The 9,884-nt window shown below is 58.1% G+C and overlaps 1 protein-coding gene across 5 annotated transcripts; it reads left to right on the top strand.

The window, feature by feature from the left end:
- The first annotated feature begins 3,423 nt into the window (after window positions 1-3,423).
- Window positions 3,424-9,645, top strand: Csnk1g2 (casein kinase 1 gamma 2). Of its 5 annotated transcripts, XM_032907662.1 has the most exons (12): window positions 3,424-3,851; window positions 6,792-6,832; window positions 6,919-6,988; window positions 7,070-7,215; window positions 7,311-7,545; window positions 7,619-7,704; window positions 7,793-7,877; window positions 8,005-8,153; window positions 8,501-8,584; window positions 8,688-8,794; window positions 8,921-8,977; window positions 9,109-9,645. In XM_032907662.1, exons 1-11 carry the CDS (start codon window positions 3,665-3,667, stop codon window positions 8,973-8,975), a joined length of 1,245 nt encoding a protein of 414 aa, XP_032763553.1. In that variant the 5' UTR covers window positions 3,424-3,664; the 3' UTR covers window positions 8,976-8,977; window positions 9,109-9,645. The 5 variants fall into 5 exon arrangements, with proteins under 5 accessions (XP_032763553.1, XP_032763549.1, XP_032763542.1 ...); XM_032907658.1 differs by having other exon boundaries at window positions 8,921-9,645; XM_032907651.1 differs by having other exon boundaries at window positions 7,067-7,215; window positions 8,921-9,645.
- The last annotated feature ends 239 nt before the right edge of the window (window positions 9,646-9,884 follow it).

Raw genomic sequence — 9,884 nt, 5'->3', positions numbered from 1 at the left:
GAGCAGGTGACAACTCTTTACTGACATTGGCATCCATCACTGTGCGGGTCCTTGTGTCTGACACAGCAAGGTGTCCATACTCTCGGGTCTGCTGCTGCTGCCTCACGTCCCCCTACACCAGCACATGGTGGCCTCTTGTAGGTTGTGAAGGGTGCACCTGGGCTGAGCACTGTGGGATGAGGGAGCGCACCTGACTTCCCAGTGATGTCCTGTCTGGGGACTTGAGGTGTGTGCAGCTCTGTTGCAGGACACAAGTGCTTCCTGCATACCCTCCACCCTCTTTGACCCTTCCCTGTGTGTGGGTTGACGGCTGAGGTAACTTACGGCTAGAGTCCTGGGCTCTGTCTCTGAATGGTGCCTCCAGATGGATGAGGGGATGCTGGGGGCAGGGTGCTACCCCGAGAGCACCCTGTATGCCTATGTGCTTGTGGTTTTTAATCTAGTGTGTATAAGGGTAGTGTGTCTATATTACCCCATATGTTTGGAGGTCAGAGGACAACTTGTGAGAGTCCGTCATCTCCACAGTGTAGACCCTGGGGATCAGACAGGCGTCATCAAATTTGGCACAGGCAGCATTACCTGAGCCGCCATTTTGTTGACTTGTGATGTTTTTGTGAACAGGGTTTCATGTAGCTCAGGCTGGCCCTGAACTCCTGATCCTCCTGCGTGTTGACATGAGTGTGCACCCCCACATTTTGTTTAAGTGTTAGAGATGGGGACCCAGGGCCTCCAGCACAGTGAGTGGGCACTCTACCCTGTTAGTCCTTCCTATGGGAAGAGACGCCCATCAGGGAGGTTGGCATGTGAACACAGGCTCCAGGGGCTATTCCGAATGACATTTGGGTGAGAGTGGAGGGTGGCTGCTTGTTCTGCTCTGTAACCTTTACCAGGTTCTTCTGGCCTGGGCACAGCCTTGCCAGTCTCCTGCTTCTGCGCCCACTCGGTTAGGCACACAGGTCCTTGGGCAGGCCCCAGTCCGTACCTGTCTCTTCTTTGTCTGTATGGCCACAGCACTGGCATCTGTCTCATGGTGCCAGTCTTCCAGGTCTGCCTTCCATTGCCTCCCATGCTGTTACTCAGTGTCCTGAGGAGCAGGCCTAGCTCACTGAGCGCCTCTCCCCCATGGTCTCCATGATGAGGAAGGATGGGGCCTGCGGAGGCCTTGGCTTGTCCTAGGGTGCTTTGTGGGTGTTGTAGGTGGAGCGCAGATCCTGGGTGACCTGTGATATAGCTAGCTGCCCACGCTGTGGGGCCTCATGGTAAAGCTGCTGTGAGACACATGGGCCCCATCCCATGCCTCCTGTGTTATTCTCGGGTCCCCTTTATCTTGAGGAAAGTCCCTGTTGGAGGCTAAAGAAGGAGCTTGGACTTTTCCACTGCAGAGCCAGGCTGACAGCTCCCTCATTCCCTAGCAGGAGAGCCAAGGTATGGGGAGTCCTGTCAGGGGACAGGTGGGATGACGTGAAACTACTGTGGCTTCTCCTCACTCACTGCCATCACAACCAGGCAGAGAAACGTGTAAACACGAGCAGGCACGGACAAGTGCACAGCTCACTGCCTAAACTGTTGCTGGGAGGGGCGGGACCCCAAGCCCTCCCTTGCCCGAGCGTGGGGTTCTGGCAAGCCCTGCAAATGTGCCCAAGATCGAGTACACATCCACATTCCCCTGCATGGCTGCCTGGGAGCATGTGCCCGAGACTACAGAGTACCATCTTGTCGTAGAGACAAAACTTGCAATGATGGCTCTGTGGGTGAAGTGCTTGCCTTGGAAGCATGAGGACCCCAGCACCCACAGAAAAAGCAGGCAGGAGGCAGAGGCCGTCAGGTCTGTGAGATTGGGGCAGCCTAGGGGTTGGGGATTTAGCTCAGTGGTAGAGCACTTGCTAGGCCCTGGGTTCGGTCCCCAGCTCCGAAAAAAAAAAAAAAAGAAAGAAAGAAAAGAAAAGAGATTGGGGCAGCCTGGCTGCAGAGAGTTGTGGGCCAGCAGCCCCTGCCTCAGAGAAGTCACAAGAGTGCACAGCTGCCCAAGCTCCTAGTCGGTGGCAGGGAGCTAGAGGCAGGAGGACTCCTGGGGCCTGTTCAGGGACAGACTTGGTAAAGGACACAGCCACCTGCCTGTGCACGTGAATTACATCTGTACACACAGTTGGACAGTGAGGTCACACCGGTGCCATAGTGTGTAGTGAGAAATCTAGAAATTTAGTTTCTTTAAAGGCTGTTTTTGTTTTAATCCCAGGTGTGGGGACATGGGGCTGCTTCGGGCTGATTTGCCTAGTGCTCTAGTGGAGGCGTGGTTTGCCAGCTGCAGATAGTTTCTGTGATTGTGTGATGTTTGCAATTCTGGAGACTTCGGAGAGGTATTTAAATGTGAGGGCCCCAAGACACAGTTAGCGCTGTTGGCTGTTCAGGGGGTTGGCTGTGGTTTGTTAAGTAGTTTTGTTCAAAGAAAAAAACAAAAGGAAAGAAATAAGATTTAGGGATCTAGCTCTCTTTCCTCTCCCCCTTTCACTCCCATCCAGTGATGGGGGTGAAACTGGGGTGAGAGCAGAAGCACCTACAAAGTGGTGAAGGCCAGTAGCAGGTCCTGGATCAGGCTGGGTGGAGAGAGCAGCTGGGCCGAGGCAGGCCTGAGGTTGGCAGGCTGTGGAATGCCAAGTATCAGAGGAACCATGGCTGCTTCTTGACCTAGCTTTCGTGGGACCTACAGTGCGTGACAGTTTGACTGCCCTGGTCACAAGACAAATGACCCCAGTAATCCTCCCAGAGCCCAGTAACCCCTGTACTGCAGACGTTGCGTCTTCAGGCGGGAAGCACTGTGCTCCAGGCGTCCCGTCTGCCCCGCTGTGGGCACTATTGCAGCTGCCCATGGGTGGGTGGCAAAAGCCAGGGCCTTGGGGCTGAGAGCTGTAGATGAGGGTGGAGGGGCCAGTACTCACTTCCTGGGGCCTCCCGAGTCCTCCCTGATCACCCAGCACTGCGTGCCGTGACCTCCCAGCATCATTGGAGTCCCTCCACCTGCCCTCTGAGATCAGCTGTGGCTCCTGTCCCTTTCTGGGCACTGATTATTCTGCCATCTGCCACTTTCCTTGTCTTGGCTGGTGTGTGTGAACTGTGGGTCCCCTTTGTTGGCTCTATCCTCCGTCCAATGTCCTCTGCTCTGCCACCAGGTGACCTGGCAAGTTAGAGCAATGGCCACTCCACCCCAGTCTCTCACTTCTGTCAGCTTCCATTTGGTCACAGCAGCCTCTGCTGTGGTCTCTGACCTCTTATCCCAGGGTGAGCAGGGCAATAGGGTCCCCACAGGGAGCGATGTCCCCTCTAGGCAGGGATGCTACCCATCCTGTTCAGACATTCAGAGGTCTTTGTGGACCACCAAGGCGTGTCACGTACTCTGCCCTGACCTGGGCCTCTGTTTCTTCACAGCTGGGCACCACGAGATTTAAGGCGGTGGGACCTGTTGGCAGAATGTCTTCTCTCTCTGCAAGCGACCCTGAGGCCACCAAGATGAGCACCTCGGCCGGGCCTGTGAGCGTACCCGGGTGTCAATAGCCGGGAGCCAAGGGGCCACCGGGCGCAATGGTGTACTAGGCCGGGCGCGAGCTCAGGTTTCGCACTCGGATCTCACGGCAGAGTCACCGTGGAGAGGCCAGGGTACCACAAACTTATGGATTTTGACAAGAAAGGAGGGAAGGGGGAGTTGGAGGAGGGCAGGAGAATGTCCAAAACCGGCACGAATCGGAGCAACCACGGCGTCCGCAATTCGGGGACCAGCTCAGGGGTCCTGATGGTGGGCCCCAACTTCCGAGTCGGCAAGAAGATAGGCTGTGGGAATTTCGGGGAGCTTCGCCTAGGTGAGTCCTGTGTGTCCCGTCTCCAGTCTGTCACTAGGCCCCTCAGGAGGAAGGAGGGAATCCGGCTCTGTGGCCATCAGGTCCACTGTTCCCAGACCTCACCTGCAGTGGTCATGTGAGGGGAGTCTGGCCACACTGAGGGGACAGCAGTGTCATGGGCTCCGGTTCCCTTCCTCCCCCAGAGCAGAGTATTGTAGCATTCCCTGGCCTGCTCAAGCCAGCACAGGTCCCAGCCTGGTGCAGGGCCTCTGCAGCCCTGTGCCGGGGCTGTGCTCTCTGTGGTCTGGGACCTCAGCCTTCTGCCTGTTGCTTCAGGTGCCTCCTGAGCCCAACTGTGAAAGATGGTTCCTACCTACATAATAAGACACCAAATTGCAACCTTGGAGCCAGCCATTGTGGCCATGTCTTTAATTCCAGCAATTGGAGGCAGAGGTAGGCCAGACCGATCTCTGAGTTGGAGGCCGGCTTGGTCTACAGAGTGAGTTCCAGGACAGCCAGAAAAACAAGAAAAGAAAAAGTACAGCCCTGAATACATACATCCATGCATGGGCTCCTAGCCAGCAGTGCCTTCCCAGGGTCCTGGCCTCAGACAGCGGCTCATGAGTCAGGTCCTGGTACAGATCACCGTGCAGGCACTGAGGTGTGTGACCCCTGAAAGACCCTGCAAGGAGCTGTGTGCAGGTGCTTGTTGCTTCCTCTGCTCCCTGCTAGGGGTGGAGCCTGTGCACTTTGACCTTTGTTAGAGTGCAGGGCCAGCCCCCTCACCACTGGACGCTCAGAGTTCCTGTCAGCTGTTTACACCCTATCCTGGGTTAGGCCTAGCACCTCAGCGGGGAGGGATGTGTGCTTACTGGGAGCCAGGCCAGGAGTCCAGCCCCAGCTGTGAACCAGCCTCACGCCTCAGGATGCTGACCCAGGTGTTCTTCATAAGGGCAGGCTAGCCTGGGCTACACAGTAAGAACTTGTCTCCCTCCCCCCACCCCCGCAAGGTTGTTAGAGTGAGCCTTGAAGGAGCTAATTTCCCTGGTGAGCCTGAGCTGCTTCCCTGCCTGAGCCCTCACCCTCCAACTCCCCTCCTGCCTTCCTGACTCTGAAGCCTGGTGGTCTGGCCTGGAGTGGCTGAGCGCCTTGGATCTGTGGAGTGATCATTGTTGATTAAATTGGGAAGTCGAAGCCCCCCGTCTGTGCAGCTTTCTTCCTCTGACTATGGGGCCACACTTGGTCCCTTTGTGTGCCCTTCTCCCTTTTCTTTGTAAGAAAGGGTCCCACTGTGTAGCTCTAGCTGTCCTGGAACTCGCTCTGCATCCCTGGCTACCCCAGGACTCAGAGCTCTGCCTGCCTCTGTCTCCCGAGTGCTGGGATGGAAGGTGTGCTCCTCCGCGCCTAGCCCTCCCCCACCCGCCCCATTCTTTAGAGTTTTGTTTTGTCTGTGTGTGTCGCTGCACTGTGTACGTGCCTGGGGAGTCCGGAAGAGGGCACCGGGTCCCCTAGAATTAAGTTAGGGGCTGTTGTGAGCCCCCGTGTGTGTGCTGAGAACTGAGCCGCTGAACTCCCCAGTCTCCCACACATTTAAGAAAAGATTTCAGTGTGTATACGTTGGGAACAGACATGCCACACACACACACCTTGTGAGGGTCAGGAACAACTTTGGGGGTTCTCATTTCTCTCCTTTCTGTGGATTCTGGGAGCTTGAACTGGGACTGGCAGCTCGCATGCTGGTGCTCGCCGCTAAGATGGAGGGCACTTACATTCTCTGGGCCAGCACGTCTGTGCCCACATTGACCTGGGCTGCTACACCTTCAGCCTGTGTGGTCTGACAGAGGCCTCAGGTGCTGGGCAGGAGCAGAAGAGCAGGGTTGGATCAGTGAGAACCCCTGGGGAGATGGCCACGGAAGAGTGACCTGAGGTGGTTAAAGTTAGACAAATGCAGACATTAGCAGCTGCAGCTGAGGAGACTGGAGCTCCCTTGGGGAAGCCTGACCTCCAGCATGTGGGAGACCTGAACAGCCCTCCAGATGAGAGCCAGCTCCACACAGTATGCAGGCCCCACTCCCTTGCAAGGGACACCCCTTGGCTGCTCACCCAGATCATGAGGTGCCTGCAGGGTGAGAGGTAGAAACCAGACCTTGGCAACCTGGACTGTCACTGAGCCACCTCGTAGAAGACACTCCATGACGCTTCACCTTACACAACCTGGCATACCCTTGGTGGGTCACAGGAGATGGGAGGCCATCACTGTCACACAGAGACAAGCCAGCTAGAAGTGGGCTCTGAACTCGGCCTGGTGAGAGCTGCGTGCTGATGTCCTTGGCAGCTGGAGAGTGGTGGAGACACCCAGGACAAGCAGGGAGTGAGCATCCCTCCGGGGGGCTGGACACCACCCCAAAGGGCTACCTAGGCCTCAGGCAGACTGAGGGAGCTCTTCACAAGTTTGTGGCTCTGCTGCCCTGTGCAGGGCCTTTCCCTGAAGGCGTGGTGGGTGTAGCCCTTGGGTGTGGCCCTGGAGGTGGTCTTTGTGACTAGTGATGCTGAGGTGAGCATAGGGTGCTTAGGGGCTGTGCTGTGCTCAGACAGCAGATGGGAGCCCTGCAAGGAGAACCTGACTGGGGCTGAGCCAGCTGCTGAATTCACCAGGGTGGAGTTAGCATGGGAACTGCGCACTCCATCCCCTCAGCCAGCCATCTTGGTAATATGTATGGTTTTGTGAGGCAGCCTCCACAGTGAGAATGGGCTCTTGTGACTGCTGAGACTCAGGGGAGATATGTCCCCATGACTGCACGCAGGGAGAGGGGCCACGTAGTTAGTGTCTGGGATCCCTGGGCGGTTGGACCTTATGGCCAGAGACATTTAACAGCCAATGGGAGGGGATGCATTCCCATGAGCTTCTGTGGCCTGCTTGAGGCTAGTCTGCAGTCCTCAGTCTCTCTGTTGCCTCCCCAGGAAAGAACCTGTATACAAATGAGTACGTGGCTATCAAACTGGTGAGTGTGCCGTGCCCTGCCCTCGCCCCGCCGCCCTGCGCCCTTGCCTGGGAAGAGGGCCTGGCTAACCGACCTCTGCCCCGCAGGAGCCCATCAAGTCCCGGGCCCCGCAGCTGCATCTGGAGTACCGCTTCTACAAGCAGCTCAGCACCACAGGTGAGGACACGGGCCGCGGGGCAGCACTCCTAGGCGGGCAGGGGCTCCGCACACCCAACATCGATGTTTCCTTGGCAGAAGGTGTCCCTCAGGTCTACTACTTCGGCCCTTGCGGGAAGTACAACGCCATGGTGCTGGAGCTGCTGGGGCCCAGCCTGGAGGACCTGTTCGACCTGTGCGACCGCACCTTCACGCTGAAGACGGTGCTGATGATCGCCATCCAGCTGGTGCGAGGGGTGGGGTGGGCGGGCGTGCGAGAGGGGCGAGCGGGCCTGGGCGCTGAGCCCCCCACTCCCACCCCGCTGACTCGGGTCACCCGCAGATCACGCGCATGGAGTATGTGCATACCAAGAGCCTCATCTACCGCGACGTGAAGCCTGAGAACTTCCTGGTTGGGCGGCCGGGCAGCAAGCGGCAGCACTCCATCCACATCATCGACTTTGGCCTGGCCAAGGAGTACATCGACCCTGAGACCAAGAAGCACATCCCGTACCGCGAGCACAAGAGCCTGACGGGCACGGCGCGCTACATGAGCATCAACACGCACCTGGGCAAGGGTGAGCAGGGCCGCGGGCAGGGGTGGAGGAAGGCGGGGCCCGGGGCGCCTTCTGAGCCCCTCTGTCCCCGCAGAGCAGAGCCGCCGGGACGACCTGGAAGCGCTAGGACACATGTTCATGTACTTCCTGCGCGGCAGTCTGCCCTGGCAGGGGCTCAAGGTGGGTGGGGCCTCTCGAGTTGGGGGATGGGGTGCGGGCATGGACTCTGGGTGCTGACTCTGACTAAGGCCACGGTCACCTCACGCAGGCGGACACGCTGAAGGAACGCTACCAGAAGATTGGTGATACCAAGCGTGCCACGCCAATCGAGGTGCTGTGTGAGAGCTTCCCGGGTAAGGAACTGGTGTCTGCGCCCCGCCCTCTTAGTGCTGCCCCATCGTGAGGCCACGCCTCCAGAGCCATGCTGCTCGGTGCTGGGCTCCCTGTGTGACTACTGCCCCTGGATCTTCCCTTCCGCAGAGGAGATGGCCACCTACTTGCGCTATGTGCGGCGCCTAGACTTCTTTGAGAAGCCAGACTACGACTACCTGAGGAAGCTCTTCACCGACCTCTTCGACCGCAGCGGCTACGTGTTTGACTACGAGTATGACTGGGCCGGCAAGCCCCTGGTACGAGCAGGCAGTGTGAGCTCCGAGTTAGAGCTCATGTGTGAGGGTCGCACTAGGGAATACCATGCACTGGATGGGTCCCCCACAAGAAGAAAGGTACCCCTGGTTGGGAGGCCAGCAGTTGAAGTGAGCCCCTTCAACTGAACCGGATTGAGAGGCCCACAGGTGAAGGGGTGCAGGTGGTGACACAGACCCGGTTATACAGCAGGGCTTGGGTGGAGGCTTCGGTGGGAGGGGCCGACCTCTCCAAGGTGAGGGGCGCCTGGGGCCAGGGCGCGGGTCAGGAACTGTCCTGGGGCTGCAGCGACGCCTGGGGCTCCATCCCGTCCTGACATCCGCTCTCGCAGCCGACACCTATCGGCACCGTCCATCCTGATGTGCCCTCCCAGCCGCCACATCGCGACAAAGCTCAGCTCCACACCAAGAACCAGGTGAGGGCCGCGCCTGCGGGCTCGTCCTAGAGGGGCTGGTGGGTCCTGTGAAATCTGTCGCAGAGCAAGCAGAGATGCTATCCTGATAGCCACTACCCCTCAGGCGCTGAACTCCACCAATGGAGAGCTGAACACAGACGACCCCACCGCGGGCCACTCCAACGCCCCCATCGCGGCCCCTGCAGAAGTAGAGGTGGCGGATGAAACCAAGTAAGGCTCAGGGTGTGCGGCGGCTGGAGCCTGCCCATGCTGGCCGCTGTTAAACCCATCGCCTCCTGTCAGCTCCTGGGTCACCATCCCCCACATAACCCGTTACCACCCTTGTCACCCGTTCAGGTGCTGCTGCTTCTTCAAGAGGAGGAAGAGAAAATCGCTGCAGCGACATAAGTGAGGGTGGGTGCAGCCGCTGCCCAAGATCCCCAAGCGGGTGTCTAGGAAGCTGGCAGTGTCCTCAGTGGCGTGGGGCTTCTTGGCCCACCTGCAGGCACCATCTTTCAGGACTTGGGGTCACTTCCTTCACACAGGACTTTGGCGGAAATCTCTACACCCGTGTCTCGTCATCCCCTTCGAGAGCATTAACTATTTAAAACCAGGAGAGAAGCGCTGCGCCGTCCCTGCTGCGCCCGTTAGCTCATAAAGTCCAGCTTGTCCCCTCAATCCAAAGGCCATTTTCTCGAGGGGGGGCAGGCCCGGGCATGGGCATCACACGGGGAGGCCTCAGCCACCAAAGGGGAGGCAAGTGCACTACCACAATGCTGCACCAAAGCCGGGGCGGAGCGTGGGACGGTCACTGCACAGGGACTGGTATGGGCCCTACAGAGCCAGGGCGGCCGTGACCCGTGTCCCTGCATGCAGGGCCCACGGGACAGAATCGCCTTAACGCCCGGCCCGGGGCCGCAGAGAGGCGGTCCCACGGGAGGGCCAGGCCTTGGTCGCGGGAGCTGAGTTCTTGCTTTACGTCGTGTACAGAAATGAACTTATGTTTCTCTGGCGCTTCCTTGAAGCCGTAGAGTTTAGGGGCTTTTTTTAAAAAAAAAAGAATAAAAGAAAATAAAACCCTCCCAGAGTGTGAGCCTGGTCTTACCATCCATAGAACAATTCAAGTCTTGTTTCAAGACCTGACAAGGACCCAGCGGGATCATGGGAGTACTGAGGGGCACTGCCGTAGGACAGATGGAAGACTGTGGTGAGACTTAAGTGGGACAGGAAGGTTGCTTCTTCCAAACCTGAGGGACCTAGTAGTCCCCAAGCAGATGGACAGATCTGGGTCAGAGCAGCATCCCCGCCGAGATGGGACACC

Source organism: Rattus rattus, chromosome 1 (assembly GCF_011064425.1).
Source record: "Rattus rattus isolate New Zealand chromosome 1, Rrattus_CSIRO_v1, whole genome shotgun sequence".
In the NCBI taxonomy this organism is placed as follows: domain Eukaryota; kingdom Metazoa; phylum Chordata; class Mammalia; order Rodentia; family Muridae; genus Rattus; species Rattus rattus.
The sequence above is the reverse complement of the archived record's forward strand: the minus strand, read 5'-3'. Positions and strand labels throughout refer to the sequence as shown.